The sequence below is a fragment of the Crocodylus siamensis genome, chromosome 13 (assembly GCF_052110815.1).
Source record: "Crocodylus siamensis isolate JL-2025a chromosome 13, ASM5211081v1, whole genome shotgun sequence".
In the NCBI taxonomy this organism is placed as follows: Eukaryota; Metazoa; Chordata; order Crocodylia; family Crocodylidae; genus Crocodylus; species Crocodylus siamensis.
The window spans coordinates 5,999,199-6,017,303 of NC_143407.1; the positions used below are offsets into that span (position 1 = coordinate 5,999,199).

The 18,105-nt window shown below is 46.4% G+C and overlaps 2 protein-coding genes across 3 annotated transcripts in view; one reads left to right on the plus strand and one right to left on the minus strand.

Moving 5' to 3' along the window:
* Positions 1 to 17,745, minus strand: part of UNC5CL (unc-5 family C-terminal like) — a 37,749-nt gene extending 20,004 nt beyond the window's left edge. The window contains exons 1-2 of the mRNA XM_090026337.1: positions 17,479 to 17,745; positions 8,691 to 8,745 (exon numbers count right to left, since the gene is read on the minus strand). The gene's annotated coding sequence lies outside the window, so the exon portion shown is untranslated. The remainder of the gene's footprint in view (positions 1 to 8,690; positions 8,746 to 17,478) is intronic.
* On the plus strand, positions 4,368 to 9,900 carry TSPO2 (translocator protein 2). 2 transcript variants are annotated; one of them, XM_090025482.1, is made up of 5 exons: positions 4,373 to 4,460; positions 4,814 to 4,942; positions 6,322 to 6,544; positions 7,469 to 7,607; positions 8,592 to 9,900. In XM_090025482.1, exons 3-5 carry the CDS (start codon positions 6,372 to 6,374, stop codon positions 8,772 to 8,774), a joined length of 495 nt encoding a protein of 164 aa, XP_089881608.1. In that variant the 5' UTR covers positions 4,373 to 4,460; positions 4,814 to 4,942; positions 6,322 to 6,371; the 3' UTR covers positions 8,775 to 9,900. The 2 variants fall into 2 exon arrangements, with proteins under 2 accessions (XP_089881607.1, XP_089881608.1); XM_090025481.1 differs by lacking the exon at positions 4,814 to 4,942 and having other exon boundaries at positions 4,368 to 4,460.
* Positions 17,746 to 18,105: the final 360 nt, after the last annotated feature.

Genomic DNA, 18,105 nt, shown 5'->3' on the forward strand with positions numbered 1-18,105 from the left:
TGATTGAGTAACTCAATTATCACATCTCTTCCTTTCTGAAAAGATATTGCAGGCATAGGGTAGAGGTCTAAAACTGCAGTAAGATTACTGTAAGATGCAGAAATGTGTAGCATGACTGTTGAGTACATGTTTTCAATACAAAATCTCATGACTCCACCTTTTATTACTGTAAGTAAGTTACTGCGGAATCGGTTGGCTCATTAAACTGAGTAACAAAGGAAAAACAATACTGTGTTTGAGAAATTATTTCCTAGTTATCGCACAGTTCTTCCCCTCTGCTCTGTGTGTACGTGTAAAAGAATACCTTTATAAAAGAGTTTGTGTGCGAGTGCACACACACACATAGATTATTTTAGTTTTAGTTGAGTAAGACTCGTCAATTAAGTGGAGCAGTCACAACCAACACAGAACCAAGAGCTGGAGGTTACCTCTAGACTGGACTATGATCATGGGTGGGTATAATTTGTTCACTAAGGAAAGGCAAGGGATAAAGGAGGCAGTGTCACTTATTTTATTCAAGTGATACAGTTGCGTGGAGATGCAACAAAGAGGGAGGTAGACTTGTTGAAAGTTTTTGGGTTAAGGTAATGAAAGAAAACATCAAGAGTGATGTTCTGATAGGCATCTACTATTGCCCACCACACCAGGAAAGGCATTGGATGGAGTGGTTTTTTTGTTTTTTAAACTTACCACAGTACCCAAATTGCTTGATACTTGTGAGGAACTTTAATTACCACGCTATCTTCCAGGAGGGTAACAGTCAACAGGTCATCCAGAGAAGTCCTGGATTGTGTTGGGACCAGCTAAGGTACAGGCGGTAGAAAAATAGCTCTTCTTGATTTGCTTTTTACCAATAGGCAGGAATTGACTAAGAATTTCAGGCTAGAAGGCAACATAAAAGGCAGAGCAACAGAAGTAATTAGAGGCATAGAGAACATGACCCATAAGAAAAGACTGGAAGATCTAGCACAAGTTAGCCTGCTAAAGAGAAGAGAGACAATTTGATAAAATTCTTCCAATATGAAAAGGGCTGTTACAGAGAGGATAGTGATCAACTATACTCCATGTTTATAGAGGATAAGAAAAGCAGTAATAAGCTTAAAGTGCAATAGTTGATATAGGCTGGATCTTAGGAAGAATTTTCTATCGCTAGGGATGGTTACACACTGGACCCAGTAATTTGGGTGGCTGTGGACTTTAAGTGCTGGTGAGAAACCCTTGGCTGGAATGATTTAGACAAGGAGATTCCTGTCCTGAGCAAAGGATTGAACTAGATGGCCTGTAGAGGCCCCTTCTAGTCTTATGTTTCATGACTGCATTCAGTTAAATTCTGGGTGTCAAACTCATTTGACACAGGATATTATATTACAGTAATAGCAAAGGCCATAAGACAGAGCCTAGGGTATGCCCCAGCCTCCATCCCCAGCAGACACTCTACAGAGGCAATAAGAGCTATACACAAATTGCTCTGAATGTACTAAGCTTCCTGGGAAGGCAGGTAGACAAAATGGTTTTGTACCATACCTTACGGACTACCTAGGGTGTTTTCTCTTGCCTCTGGCACTGCTTAGGACCATGTGACAGGAGATGCACTCACGGCTGGGTCTCGTACCCAGGACCAGGAGCCTCCTGCTCTCACCCACGAAATATTTCCTACAGCCTTTCAACCAGGTTACACGTCTACCTGAACCACCAGCAGCAAACTACTGGATTGATACAGATGGCCAGTGTTTTAAAATGGCTGTGGCAATCAAGCACCTGCTGGCTGCTTGACTCAGCCCTTAAAGCAGCAGGCACCGCAAGTGCACTGCCACAGACCATTTTAGCCATCAGACAGTCCTCAGCAGGACCAGAGCTGGGAGCTGCTGGGAACAGTGTTGTTACAGGACTGGTATGACTATGTGGGGAAAGTCCTAGTAGCAGTTACGGAGCTTTATGGTCACAGTGACAGCAGATCAAAAGTATTAGGCTGTGTGAACAGCCCTTTATTTTTAAGCCGGCACCCTGAATTCCTCCAGCATCCACATTTGTGGGATAGGCTGAGACCTAGACAGCTCGGTGCAAATACGTCAAAGGGAGCTTTGTTCTCACTGTGGCAGTGCGCTTGCGGTGCCTGCTGCACTTGCGGTGCTTGATTGCCATTTTAAAACACTGGCTGCCTATATAAGCACAACAGTTTGTTCCTGGCAGCCCAGGTAGAAACATCATGTGGCTGGAAGGCTGTTTGAAGTATCCTGTAGTTTAGTGTAGGAGGCTCTTGGTTTTAGGTATGACCTAAAATAGCTTCCTGCTGGGGATGGTCTGGTGGGGTCCCTGGAAATACTAGGCTAGTTACTACCTTGGTGAAAAGTGAGTTGGGATGCTATAATAATCCCAGCTCCTATGACTGGGTGGGTAACCCTGTAATAGGGTCCAGGAAGGTGGACCCATGTGAGAATGTGGGCTAGGTGCTCAGAAACCTGACTTGAGGCACCCTTGACTGGTCAATGTTGGGGTCAGGGTCAGAAGGGACAAAGGGCCAGGTGCCTGCTGCAAGGGATGCCCAGAGCTGGGGGCCTGGGGTTTTGGCACTTCTTGGAGATGAGGCCAGGGCCTGTGTGGCCAAAGGTCCTGGGAGGGGGGCACACCCGAGAGCAGGAAGAGTGCAGGGAGCTAGGCAGCCCAGAACGAGGGTGGAGTAGGCTGCCTGATTGGAGGGATCCAGTTAGGGTCTGGACTGGAAGATTGTGGGGCTGGTGATGCTAAGAACTGATCCCCTCTGCAAGGCACGGGCTGTGGTATAGGAGAGGTTTGGAGCTACAGAGGGCAGCCCCTGGCATTGGGGAATGTAATGGGCAGTCTCCTGCATCTTCCACCAGGTTATGGGAACAGCAAAGTTGTGGCAGATGAGAAGAGATAGACTGCCCTATAGAGATGGGTGGCTGGGCTGGTATGAGATCTGGCCCCGAGCACCCCAGTCACACTCAGCAACAATCTCTTCTATTCCATCCCCAGAAGGAAATACCAACAGCTGAACCTGCAGCATTGTTACTTCCCAATGGAGTTGCCAAAGGTGTGTGCTGGTACTATTAGTTAGTGCCCTGCATGTTATGACTTCAGTGGTAAATGGGCAGTGAACCGGCTGATTGCATTAAAAAATAGTCGGTCACACAGCAGCTGCATTGTTGAATGATGAGGGTTTCCTGTTGCAAAGGCTCCATAGTAGCAGACATGGAAATGATATGCAAACAACTGCTGCTTGATTACTGCATATACTACACCCGTTATTTTAAAGTGACCATCACGGTATAAAAACACAACAATTCCAGGCTATACTGATTTACATCAGATAGAAATCTGGCTCTTCAGTTAATTTTTCCTCTCCCTCCCCCTCCCCCGGCTTTCTTCCCTCCTTAAAAATATCTTTCTTTGGCTCCTCCAGAGCACGATACAATGAAAAGATTCCACTGGGGGTATATTAACACTTACCGTACACCCCCTGAGGGGACACCAGTTCTCCTTCAGGCCGTAAGATTCAAGTAATGACCCATAGCCAAAGTGAATTTTTGTTTAATTCTCCATCCCTTGCAGATGGCTTCCTAATGGAAATTGATTCCTAGCAGTTTTTCTTTTCATTTTACATGCATGTCTAATGCCCTTATTTAGTTGCATCTTTCCCTGATTTGGCTAAAGGGGAGGAGGGGGCAGCGTCGAAAGCATCTGGCTACAGAATGCTCTGATGTAAAATACTGTGCTGATTAAAACTGTAGGCACATTCCTATCTACGCAGCCTGCTCTTTCTCCCTCACTCATGTGCACTGTTCCCTATAAAAGAAACACGTTTGGAGCCAGATCCCTAACTGAAGGGCAATAAATCCATAATGTCCTGCTGACATCCATAGTTACTCCAATTTACACCAGCTGAGGAGCTGATAATCAGTCTCTTTCATGAATACTGTGGTGCACAAATACACCGCCTTAAACACGGGTCTCACATTTAGCACGCTTGCATACAAACACACACTCTTGCTCATCCCAACTGTTCACACCCAGATAGATGTGATTTGCACATGACTGAGCGCTCACCATATACCCCATCAAATACGACACGCTCACAGCCATGCACACAAAAGCAACACTCTCCTCCCATGACCCACAGAGAGGTTTTCCTGGCGCGGAGAGGCAGAGCTTCACATACTGCTGTGTGTTTAAATTTGACAAACTCGATCAGCCTTCTTCATCCTGTTACACAAATACTAGCAGAAGAATTTTCTGTCACTTATTGCAGACTGGGCTCCATTGTGTAATCTAACACACACACATCCATAGGCACACACGCCCCTTTCTTTGCTATTTAGGCATAACTCAGCCTGATAATTTCTTCAGTACGTGGAAGCAGCAGCAGAGACAGACGGTGCACTGAGGCAACCTTTAATTTATTTGTGTTTCCCTTGAAAGGGCAGGAGTTTAACTACGAGACGGTAAGTGAAGACTGCCAATACCTATAGCTCTTTCTTGTCAGCTTCACCAACTGATTCCAGTTCACACGTCACGATAGTGAGAAGACAATTTCACCCCTTAGTTAATTCTGCTGGCTAGCAGCTTGTAGCTTACAAGCAGTGCTTCCCCCGCATTTTTTCTTTTTTCGACAGCTCCCTAGTTGTCATGTCTTATTGTAGTGTGTGCCCTTCCCTAGTTTTAAAGCAGGCTTGACCCCCTTGCTAAGTGCAAGATAGATTTTTCTGGTCCCAAAGATGCTTCAACAGTGCCATAAGCTGTCTGGTCTTTTGTTTAAGATAATGCCTCTGTGTATTTATTCCTTATTCATGCGTAGGTGGATTTGTAGTTCTGCTAGGCTGGCTTCCTAAAGATGAGTCTCTTCTTGCATGATGACAATAATAATTAAGGTGGACTTCAATGCAGTGTGCTTGATAGTTCTGGATAAAAATCCCAAACAGAAAAGGTCAGTTCCCTTCTTGTGATCTGTGTTTCTCCAGCAAGAGTAACAGGGTATTTTTTTTTCTGAAAAAAGATGTATTCTGAATCCCCTCTTCCTTACATTGCCAAATACAGCCAACCTTCCTGAAGGCTTTCGCTCACACTCCTGCAGTGAGGAGAACGTTGTTTTACTGCCAGGAAGAAAATCCCACATGCTGTCTCAGATGAATGCTATTTAATTTTTATTTATGAATAGATCTCAAGAGAGAGTTGAGATTGAACAGGGATGTATCAGACTGTCTACAAAGTAGAGAAGTACAGTGAGTACAGGGGACATGCAATGGACAGTACTACTACCTGTAAAATGTGGGACTAAAAGGTAAAGGAGACTGAGAAAGGGATTGAGACTAATCATCCTTTGGTCCTGTGCAAAGCTCAGGAAGAGAATCATTGTCTGGCCCTGAACAAGTTGATTGCTCTGTCCTTCACTTTATACAACTGTGAAATGGGGATGATAATAATATCGGTGTGCATCCCCAGACGGCTGTATGAATTAAATAATCTTCCAGTTAAAAATGCTTTTTCAGTGCAGACTTCATTCACAATGTAAATCTATAGTGAGAGGTTAACTGAAGCACGAAAGGAAGGGGGTGTTCTGACAGACTGTGAGCCAGACCATTCCTATTACAAGTAGCAAGCAGAAAAGAGATAACAGCTCCACTGCCAGGTCTAGTGCTGCATGTAATACATGGGAGTTTTAGTGCTTTCTGAAACTACGGCATTTGAAAAACACTGAGAAAAGTAACTTCCGCCCCACTGTCTGATGATGGCTCTATACATAATTAAACTGCAGAGACCAGGGAAATACCTGTGTATGGGGGCAGAATGAGGAGGGGAAACGGTTTTTTTAAGAAGATCAAATGGAAAATATCAGTTTGTTATAAGACATTATTATCCCTCTCTTACAGAAAGGGAAATGGAAAGCATGGAAGGGTTAAATGTCTTCATCAAGAGTCAGTGCCAGAGCTGGGGAAGACAGGCAAGGACTCCCAATTCTCAGTCCCCTATTCCAGCAACCAGGGTACTCCTTCACTCAGTTTGGTCTAATAAGAGGGACGTTCCCCTCCCACATAATAATACTTGGAACTTCTTATCTGAGGTTCATAAAGCACTTTGTGAAGCTGTGCTTATATAACCATCCCAATGACAGATCAGAAAACAGAGGCACAGAGAGATGAAGCAAATTGTCCAGGACCACGAGTCAGCGGCAGAGCTGGAAATGGAAGCCTAGCTATTCATTCTCTGTCTTAGCCACTATAAAGGGATGCCGAGTAATTTGACTAAGATAAAGACTTTAAAGTAAATATTGTCCGTTGTCAATGATACTCAACTACTGCTTTTCAGTGACAAGAGACCAGGACGAACCAAAGCTTAGCTCCTTCCAGTCTGGAAGGATGTGGTCTCACGTTGTTGGCTTTTCCATCTTCCCTCATATCGGGGGATTTCTCGGCTGGTTCTTCAACCGCAATTCAGTGCCTACTTGGTATGAAAATCTGAAGAAACCCTCTTGGTGCCCACCCAACCAGATGTTCCCCATTGCTTGGACACTCTTGTACACAGGAATGGGGTAAGATCCTGGGGTAAGAAGATTCTGTGTCCCAATCCTCCCCTGCTCCTCCAGCACTTCACCCCTAGGGGATATGCTACTTCATTGCTCGCTTTTGGGGATTTCCTTCTCCCGTACCAATGGGAAACGGAAGGGATGTTTTTTAGAAGCTGGACTCAGCACCCTACTGTGCCTTGAGCCCAGTTTAACCCATTCATTCCACTTAACACCTTTCTGGCCAGGGACTTAATCTATTCTGGCTTTATGTTGCATTCTGGATCATGGTGATTGGGCACATCTAACACTTTGTCCTACAGTGACGTTGTTATTGCACCATGCTTTAGTACTTGCTTTTGGAAGTACTAAAGCATGGCAGAATAACCACCAGTACTACACCGTACATGCAGTACGTGGTTATTTTTAGCAGCTACTTCACCATAGCAGTATGCTATAATGGGGGAGAACGCTGCTATGGCGAAGTAGCTGCTGGTCATGTGTAGACACCCATGGATGAGCCCTTAGACTAGGGACTCGGATCAGGGCTACCTTGTGCTCTTACTACTGTAAGAGAGAGGCTCTGCCCTGAAGAGCAGGTAGTCTAAATACGCAAGACAACCTGTGCCTGTGAGATGAACCAGAGACACGGATGGGGCTGTCCCAGCGTCTCCCTGGTATAACCCCGTATAGGAGCCACTTTTGCCCAAGTGCGGTATGTTTGCATTGGGGTTTACATCGGTGCATTTACACTGATGCACCCTTGTTAAGACAAGCCCCAGGAGCTGCCTTCAGCTGGGGGAGAATCCATGCTTGATACTACGTTGTGGTCAGAGGATACCGTGGAGCAGAAGTTGATGGCTCCTGGTAGATTCACGCCTGATCCAACTGTATCAGGGAGAGGAGGCAAATGGGATATCAAAATATTAACTGGGATTTTCTCCTTCACAGCTTTGGCTCATTCCTGATATGGAAGGATGTAGGTGGCTTCAACAGCAATGCCATCATCCCACTAGGCCTCTTTGGGGCTCAGCTCGCTTTGAACTGGGCATGGCCTCCCTTGTTCTTTGGCATTCATAATCTCAGACTGGTAAGATGGCCATGTCTTTGCCGATTAGCTACAGGCTTGTGTTGCTTGTGTCCCTGCCAGCTGCCTGGGACCTTTAAGAGGGTCCACAACTAGCACCAGCAAGTGTTACATCCCGTACTGGGTTTAAGGGGCAAGTCAGCAGCCTTGCTCAGCTTCTCTTGCTCAGCTTCTCTTCATGTTGCACCGGGTTCTAGCCTGTAGTATCAGTCCCTGAGCTGCATTTGTGCTTCAGATATTTGGCAGTAGCCAAGGAGGGCGGGAGATTATGGAGCTTCTGGCTTCTGCACCTTCCAGTTAAGAACCCACAGTTGGAGATAAACTTTTGGAGCAACAAACCCGGCCCAATGAGAGGCAGCGACAGTTGCTTCAAAGAGGACACGTTATTCACGCGCTTATCAGGCAGCAGAGTACTCTGCCATTAGAAGAGCCCATAGTAGGGTGTGTCCTGGACTAGGACAAGGTAGCGTGAAGCAGAGGATCAGCACAGGGAGGAAGGGAGAGAGCCCCTTCTGTGACATTCATGTAGCAAACTATGCCAGGTATCCAGAAGCTGCTGATCATTAATCCGTTCTAGAAATGCCACCCCTTCTGTTTCTCCTGCCCGGAGTGACTGCTAACTTGTCAGTCAGTTTGGGGCAGCAGAGTGAAGTCTCAGGGGGTTACCTGATAGCTGGTGTAGGGGCTTGGGAGCTCATAGGATTATGGAGTAGGGCTCACATGTTTTCCTTTGGCATCACACTGCACAGCAAGGAGCCTGGCTTGCTGTAGGCTTCAGCTGTGAAGTTTAGATCCAGATCCAGTTGGTGCCAAAGCTAGGGTTTTGGTTCAGCCAAAGGCCTTGAGTTAATCTGCAGTGCTTTGTGCCTCCTGCTGCTCATACTGTCCTCAGTAAGAGCTCTATTATGCTACGTAGGGATGTGTGACCCCATAGAGCTAGTTTCCCGTGAAAAATGCTTCACTTATTGTCTTTTCTCTCTTGTCCAGGCTCTGCTGGACATCCTGTGCCTGGATGGCTTAGTGGTAGCTACCATGTACTCTTGGTACCCCATTAACAAGTTGGCAACAATGCTGATGGTGCCTTACCTGGCTTGGCTGGCCATGGCTACTTGTCTCACCTACATCATCTGGATGGATAACCCTGCGAAGAAACCAAGAAAGAAACAATAAGAGATGGGAGTTGTGCAAGTGAAGTCATTCTATCATTCATCCTGAAGTGGGGAATCAAGATCTGATCACGTGAAGTCTATTAGTTTTCAGATAGTAGGCCTGTGCAAAGTGGCTACCGTTCGCCTCGGATTCAGATTCAGCCGATTCAGGGGACAGTGATTTGATTTGGTGATTCGAATCAGTGTCCCGATTCAGTTCGGCTGAATCTGATTTGGAGATTTGGCTGCCGTTGAATCTCCAAATCAGCCGGGCCAGGCCCATCCCCTACCCCTCTCCCAGCCCAGCACTGGCTCTCCCTGCCCACCCCGGCTCCTGGCACTTGTTAAAAAACAAAAAAGCCCAGCTCACCAGGTGCTGCTGGGTGGGTGGTGATCCCCACTGCCCCACGCTGCACAGGGGGCTCTGCACAAGCCCCCTAGGCCCCCCTATGGGTGCCCTGCCTGGACCAGCTCCAGCCCTTCAAGTAAAAAAACCCAAACCTCTCTCTCCATACACACTGCTCCTGCCAGTGGCGGGGGGGAGGGACGATTCCCGCTACCCCCCACACTGCCCCGTACCGCATGGGGGCTCTGCACAAGTTCCCTGAAGCCAAGAGTAGTGAGTCCTGGGGGGTTTCTCAGCTTTTTTTTGCTTTTTTTTTTTAAAGGGCCAGAGCTGGTCCGGGCAGGGCACCTGTTGCGGGAGCTGGGGGTGAGGGGGCTCATGCAGAGCCCCCCATGCAGCATCGGGCAGTGGGGGGCAGCAGGGATTGCCAATGCCATTTTCACAGTGATTGAGGAGCTCACTGGTTTTTGTGGCTTCCAGGAAACCATGATTTAAGTAGGTCCCTAACCATGATCTGTGCCAAGGTGCTTCTTGAAGGAGGGTCCATTGCACTCTCTGCCCTTCCCCTGTTCTGACCCTTCCTTCTGCTTGATCTGAGCCTGAAACTGAATGTATGTAGAGAAAGTATTTGCTATTCTTTTAATTAATGAAATAGAAGCAATGTATTAAATAGATGGAACTTTTTTGCTGGCAGCTGATTGTAAGGGTGTCCATGGGTGGTGAAGAGACTGTGGCTATTTTGGGTATTGTATTCTTAACTGCTAATGTAAAGAAACTGTAGTGGCTTTTAATAAAACCATGATGTCTTTGTCTTAAAAATAGTAGTATCTCTTTTGACTGTGGCACTGGGATTGCAAAAGGGATATAAAAGTTTTGTGGGATCCTGGCAAGAGCCTCAGACTTATTCGCTGACTGCAGAGAAAAGGAGAAACGACAGCATTTCCAAGGAATCCACTGAACTTGGGCGAGAAAAAGCTCACTCCTCAGTAGGCCAGTTAGAGTGGATGGATTTCTGAGGTTTCAAGGCCAGGAGGAGACTAGACGGTCACCTTGCTGGGGTCACTTGACCCCCAGTTACCATCCCAGCTTGCTGCAGCGGGCTGGACCTGATGATCTTCCGAGGTCTCTTCTGGCCTTACAGTTTGAATCTGAGGGGCCTCTGTGATCCTCCTACATAAAACAAGCCAGAGACTTTCATCCAGAGATTCCTGAATCAAGACCAATGCTGGATTTCCTTGTGATTGCTTATTCAGAGCTTTGCTGCAGACTAATTCTTGTGGGGGGGGCAAAACTTCTGGCACCAGATATACCCTTGAGTTAGTGCACAGATAACAAATGGGCATTTCCACAGGAAAGAAAATATCACAACAGGACAGGATCCTCCTAAAAGCAATGGCTAGCAGTGGAAATGTCTCTGAAAGGATCATACTTTAGAGATAGCAGGGATTTTCTTTCCCTATTAGAAGACACGGAGCTATTCTTTTATGCCAGTAGGATCCAGACTTTCCAAAGGACTCTCTCTTTCAGGATGTCCACTTCAGACCTGCTAAACACTTTCCAACTCAAGCTAACATGAATGGAAGCTGTGGATGCTTGGCACCTCTGAAAATTAGGCCCAGAGCGAGCTGCACAGCCACAAAACGAGTCTGTGACTGGCAGTTATCTTTGAGCCAGTCCATCACTCTTTCTCTTGGGCTGCATGGGCACTTTTACTTAGGGCCGCTTCACTAGGCACATAGCCACAACTTCCTCTGAGTAAAAGCTCTGTAAACACCCCAGGATCTGGTTTGAGGTGCATACTATAAGAAAAAACTGTGGGACTATAGACGAATCACAAGCTACCATATTTAAAAGCTATCATTCTATTTTTTTATAAGCTTTGGGGATCCTTACTATTATCTTTGCAATTTGTTTACAGTGACATCTAGATATGACAATGAGACTGCACCTCCAGATAGCCACACTCCTAAGAAGCCGAAGACATAAATTAGTTCTTTTTAAAGGGAAAACAGTATCAGGATTTGGAAGATCCAATTTAGCTGATTTAAGATGGATTATTAAAGACAACTTTGGAATCAATCTGATTTTTTTAGCCTGGCTGTTTCGGAGGAAATAGGAAATCCACAGAGCCCCATCTAGTGATGATATGAGGAATACCAAGAGTCATCTTATTTTGGTGCTTCTCCAGTTTCACTTAAATCCTGCGAAGGACAGCTAGCAGTGATGGTCAAATGTGATTTAAAAAAAAAAAAAAAGGCAAATATTGGTAACATTTTAACAGACTTCCCCCCCTATTGTTCAACCCATGACAGAACAAGTTGAAAGTTTGGACTATGAAGAAGGGAATATTTTTTGAAAATCTGCATCACAAATCCCACTTTCCTCCAGTTAGAGCAAGCAGAGCTGTATCTCTCCATCAGCTCCTGTTCATCTGTAAATCTACTCAGAGCTTCTCTTTGCTCCTGCATTTCCTTATGGGCAGTCCAAATGGCAAATAGTCTGAAACAGTATGCCTGGCAGCAGAAAATCACTTAGCAATAATAAGCTGTGAGAATACATTATATGAATATTTTTAAAGTAATTTCAGTTACGTGTTACTGAGGCAAGTGCAGTAAAACTCTCTGCATAAAATAACTTTATTTTAATAGCACTTCAAAGCCAGCCAGAAGAAGAACATCTTACATATCTTCTGATAACGCTTAAAGATTAGGTCATCTCCTCTGGTAAGCACTATATGAAGGCTGGGTACAAAGGCTTTCTCTACTCTAAAGAAGTCACAGTCTAAATAATAAGAAAGAAGGGAAACCAGAAGCACAGAGAGGTGCAGTCACTTCCCTGTAGTCACATAACAAGGTTGTGCCAGAGCTAGGCATATAACCTAGCATTGGATTTATGCCTAGTGAAGTCAGTGTAATGGGGGCAACATTTATGCTCTATTCTGTCCCACTCCACTCCCCTATTCCCTGTATCACACTGCCTTTCCACGGTGGATCTTTTCTGCAGAGAATCCCAGAGGTGATACTGGAAAGTCTGTGCCAGCATTAACCAGGAAGCTGGCAGGCCCAATCCATATCACATTAGCAGGCATGCAAGGAGGGTTTTATTGAGCTTCCCAGAAGCGCTTGTGGAATGGACATGGCAATTCCATCCCTGAGTTAAAGAGCACTCTAACTTTCGAAGGGGAACATTATGACATGCATGATTTCACCCCTGACTCAGACACAGGCCATGCACCAGTTATAGGACGATGGCATTTAGAGAGAGGTGACACATCTTAGATCATTTGGTCTAATGATGATTCCCTCCTGTCAGCCCTTCCAGAATGAAGCTGCATCAGATAAGCTGATCCTTTGCTTGATCTTAGCCAAAAGGGCACGTCCCGTGTTGCTGGTTACTTGAATATTTACAAGTAAACAGAAGCTTTCTGCTTTACAACGGGACTCTTTTCCAATCCCCTGTCTCATTCAGTGATTTCCCAGCTGAGTATGACAAACAGCACATTGGGTTCTTTGGCTGTGAACTGCAATTTATTGATGTCTGTACAGGTCTCTTGGGATTTGCAGAGGCTAGGATTCCCCGCAAAGCTGCAGAAGTGATGCAGCAGGAATGAGCTTGTGTAGCTTGAAACTGAAGTGCCTTCTTGCCGAGACTGTTGCGACCAATCAGAGGCCCCCAGGGCCAGTTCCTCTTCTACCTATTAGGCGTCTAAGTGTCTGGTGTAATCCAATTTCACCCTGTCCAATCCATAAAGCACCACTAATGCAAAAAAGCAGGTGGGTCTTTGCCATTTTTTATGACTTAGTCTTATGGCTAAAATAAGGCACTTTAGAGAAGTAGACACATGGAAGGTTTCTAAAGAACCATAGCAGGGTGGAGTAAGACCTCACTTGGATACTTAGGGCAACATCTTACTCCATTAGACCTCCTGGGCGCATCCAGACAAGCATGCACATGCACCCATTTGTTGCGCTGCTAATTTGCAGCACAGCACCACAATATGACGCTAGGAAGTCCCAGTGTAAAAAAAAAAGCAGCGTAGTATAGCAGCATGGACGGCCAGAAATGGAGCCTGGCCATCCAGGACCATGCTCTGGCTGCCAGCGAGGCTGTGTGTGGACAGATCTGCAATGCTGCTGCCCCAGGAGGCCCCCAGGCCCCCAGGTAAGGCTGCTAGGGCCAGCACGGATGCTGGCCCCAGCCTCCTCTATTCCACCTGGGACAATTTGGTGCACACTGGAGTGTGCGTGCAGGGGTGTACCCTGGGGCACAAAGCTGTGAGTGGGAGCAGGTAGATGGGGTATTCTCAGGATAATCCTTATTGGTGCTGCTACAGTGTAGACACACCCTGAGATGCCTCATATTTGTGCCTGTCATGGACATAGAAAATTCACGCCAAGCTCTGAATCTGTGACGCACCTATGGCAGGGCTTTTCTGGGGACCAGCGGCACTCCCAAACGTTCACCTCCTGGAGGTATCCCTTCTGTTTGCATGCTTCCCAACACTGCTTTGCTTGTCTGACTCCTCCCTGTAAAACTAACAGGCAGCAAAGGGACTCCCATCAGGGAGGAGACAGCAGAGGCAGATCAGGATCCTGGAATGATTAAAAGCAACATTTTCTGTTAGTGCTGCTGAAAGAGGCAGGGCAGCACAGGGGAGTTTTCTACAATAAGAACAAAGCTGCTCTGTGCAGGAGACACACTATGCTTGGGGTCTGCCCGAGACTGTGAAACAAGCTTGCAGAAAGTCAAGGACCATCCCCAACTTTGCCACCTTGAGCTCCAACTGCAAGGTGCGTATCTGTGTCCATCCTTCTCTAACACAGACATAGAGCAGCATGTCTGGTGTGCATGTGTGTCTGTGTGTGCATGTGCATTTCACAAGAAACCAGCCAACTGCATACTCTCCTCTGTCTGGGAAGAGGCTGTGAGAACAAATAAGTGACAGATGTTAGTCACACTGCACTACTGGAAGGCCCTCAGAAACTACACTGATGAGCACATTGCACACCTGAATAGAATAGAACAGAATAGAATAAAAAGTCCTGGAGACTGAAGGACTCCATGCACCCACTGAAAGGGCCATATTCTGATTTAAGCTCCCCTGGTTCAACACTGTGAGAGCCATGATGGATGGCACCCTTCTAGCTGAGGGCAGAAGTTGGCCCAGCAAGCCCAGCACAGGCAGTTCTTCTGCAGACTCCTTGCCATGCTGTTCTTAAAATAAACCACTTCTCTGTGCTGAAGGAACAGACTCCAGGGAAGAGGTTCAGTTTTCGTGGCTCAGCCTGTCAATGTGTCTGTCTGCCTGCCTGAGACTTCTATGTAACACCCAGACATTACAGTGAAAAGCACAATACAGACATGATAAATACGATTAGATTCAAATCTCCTGAGATGGCCAAGAAAGGAGACAATGCCAGGGTGATATGGAGATGAGATGCCAGGAAACCAGCGTCCTGCACACAAGCAGAGAAGGTTTATTACAGGGGATCAGGATGCCCCCAGACTCTCCATCTCTCTTCCCTTTCACTTTGACGTGCTATGCTACCCTCCGAAATCTGTGTCCTATGGTCCCACAGGGGGAAAAGGGAGGGAGCTGCCAAGGGGCCGGGGGGAAGGAAAGCTGGCTCTGTTGACATCACTGTCAACAGGACTTTATTTATTTATCCTGTAACGGTAGTTACAGCTGGAAAAAGCAGAAAGGGGATTGCTGCCAGACAATGTATCTAGGGAGATGTTTTGTTACTACCACCAGCTGTCCCATTGGGATAAAGAGCTATAACTAACGCAGCCATGGTCTTATTTCACTCTTGGATCTGCCCAAAAACGCTCCTCCAGTCTGCGAATGCAATGAAACACCCTGTCCTTAGCAAGATCCTTGGCAGCCAGGTCTCCTCTACCCCATTTTGAATCTCCCCTTCAAATTGTGCAATTAAAAATATAGTGACTGAATCCCGTGCTTTCGGCCATAAGCCGATCCTTTACATCAGGAAGGAATATTTTCTTTTCATTTCTTCCTCCTCAGCAAAGCATAATTGACCAGCTGATGTGGAGGGAGTAGCTGCTTGTCGGTAAAACATCAGATATCAGCCGCCACCGGTAAAGACGGCACACTGGATTTGGCGGATCAGAAGTTTGATCTAATAGGCAGCTCTCCTTTTCTCTCAATTCTTGCAGACAAACACACAGCCCTGAGATCTGGCCTCCAAATAAGAACTGAATAACCCTTTGCCCACTGATGAGTGACTTTCTGGGAGTATATGTCTTGAAGACAGGCTTAAGTGGGGAAGACCTTGGTAGACGATGTCACCTTCACGATTGTAACAGGGTAACAGCCACGTGCACATAGTTTGACTTCAGAAAAAAAAAACCTATTGGCCTGACTGGGAGAATGGTCCAAGGGTTTGCTTGTGCATAATAATTTTTCTCTAGGAGACAAATATGTAAAAAAAGATTGTGCTCTTTCTGTAGCTGATGCATGTAACGGCTTGATGCTGCTCCTACTGACATCAGTGGCAAAACTCTTTATAGACTTCAATGGATGTAGCCTCATACTCAGAGACAGAAACCCCCCAAACCAAAGAATCAAGTGTCCAGCTCCTACCCAGAACTGGAGGCCACCTTAGGTTCCCTTCTTACGTCTTTTTTGCAACCATTCCCTGTCCTGCCCCTGCTACCAACCAGGGCTTTGCCAGTGCCCCTCATTGCTGACCTGCCACATCACTGTTATTCTAGACAAGGTTCTGCGCATTAATGTTGATGCCCTTCACTCCTGATATGAAACCCCACTCCTCTTCCTGTCATAGGTCCCTATCCCCAGCATACCCAAATCCTGTCCTTCAGCTTCCTCCCGTATCTTGTAGCTTTGCTGGGGCTGACCCATTGATACTCCAGATCTACTATGCCAGTTCTGGAGCTAAACTGAGACATCACTGTGTGGGATTGCCAGACCAGCTTTGTATTCATTGGTAAAGAAAGAAAACATTGAACTATAAGGAAGGGAAAGTGCCTGAGAAAGACACACTGGGTGTGTCTACATGAGACATTTATTGCAAAGTTGACTAATTACTTGTGCAGTAAATGTCTTGGTATCTACACCCGCACCCCTATTAGGGCATGTGAAACCAAAAAACTCTGCAGCAGTACAAGTACTACTCTGCTGTGGAGTTTTTTTCATATGCATCAGCACATGTGTAGATGCTGAGCAGGCTGGCTGGGGCACAGGGTGCTTCAGCGTGGGGCTGGTCGCAGGCAGTCCCCACACTGAAGCAACCGGCCGCTCCACAGAAAGTGGAGCTTGGCCGGAGCAGCCTGGGCTGGCAGGCCTGGCAGGCTGACCCCCCAGGTCCCCTGTCAGCCCAGGTTGCTCTGACTGGGCACCACATGCTGCACACAACTAAACTTCAGAGCAATATGCTGTAGAGTGTTTTGCTCCTGAGTGCACAGTTTATTCACGTGCTTTAATCTCATGTGTAGACACACCCGCTGCTTGGAAAGCATATTGACTTTAGTTGACCACAGTTGGGATGGCCCCATAGTGAGGATAACTGTACATCTGACAAATCTGCTGAACGCTTGCCCTCACGCAGTTAGCTGAAGGTAAAGCGATTTGATACGCAGGGCTCAGCAGCGCTACGTGCAATTACACGTACACTTGCGGGGAGCTATGGCTAGTCAAAAAAACCAGACAAAACCGATCAAAGCTTTTCTCCCTGCTAAGGTTTTAATGCCATTGTCAGACTGACCACATCACAGTGGCGTCCCTTGATATTTTTGGCCCAGGCACAGGCTATGGGGGGTGGCCTGTGAGTATTTAGCACACAGCCCTAGATGGAGCTGTGCAGCAGCTGGGGAATGGCTGGAGAGCAACAGAGTCGCAGCACCGCATTCCAGAGATTAGATTAGAGCTCAGCATTGATCTCCGCAGCTTGACCGGGCCAGTGAAAGCTAAAGGCTGCAGGAGTGATGGGCCCTGCTTAATCTAGCAGTCAAGAGCTTCCAAAAATAAAAAAGTGGGTCAGAGGGATGGAAGAGGGGATGGGATTTTTTAGACAACAGGGAGGAAAGGGAAGAGCTGTCACTCATTAGCAGAGGATTCCCATCCCAAAACTCACCCCCTGAAATGTCAAAGGTGAGAGTGATTGGGCAGGGGACCTGGAATTTGAACATAGTTACCAGCCAAGGGGAAAAACAATATTATGCTCTTGATCCCGGAGAAGTATTCCAAACTTTTTTTTTAAAGAACTATGAGGCAACATAAAAAAGTGATGCATGTCTCATGGACGGACAGCCTCGGAACTTTTTAAATCCTTTATTATCCCGTTGTCACAACACAGTCCACCCCCAGTATCAAGTCAACAAATAAATCACTATTTCTTACCAGGTCTCAGCAAACACGGTGGTGTAAGAAGGCGCTTGATGTTCCCTGCCTCAGAGGTGGCTGCATTTCAGGGGTGCTGCATGTGAAGAGTTGTGAGGAGCCTTGTGTGAAGATGCTGTGAAAAGATGAGATGATTGTTAGTATAAGAGGCTCTGGAGGGGTAAAACACAAGTTCACAGCATCTACAAATGTCCTATTTCTTCCCATCCTAACACCATGTCAGGATGACTTCCAAAGAAGAATCTTTATTCAAGTTCTAAGAACACCTTGGATTTGAATTAAGTGGTTTAAATTCGGAACAAGATGTTTTTGTGGCCAAGTCTCATACAATGGTCAACAGGAAAAAATAAGGCTTTCTAGAGACTACATGAAAACCACACAGCTCTGGGGGTTGCATTCCAAATTACCATAGTCTTTTGCTTAGGAGGGTCCATTTGACTCAGTGCTAGACCAACTGGACACCCCAAATTTGTGCTAATGGAAACTTTTGCAGCCCTCCTTGGACTTTTTATTATGGAGGAATTCCATACTGAAGTGGCCCACACAAAGTACAGACAGCACCATCAGAGAACTTCTGGGTCAGTCCAGCATTCTCCCTGTCATGCATTGTACACATCAGTCCCGGAC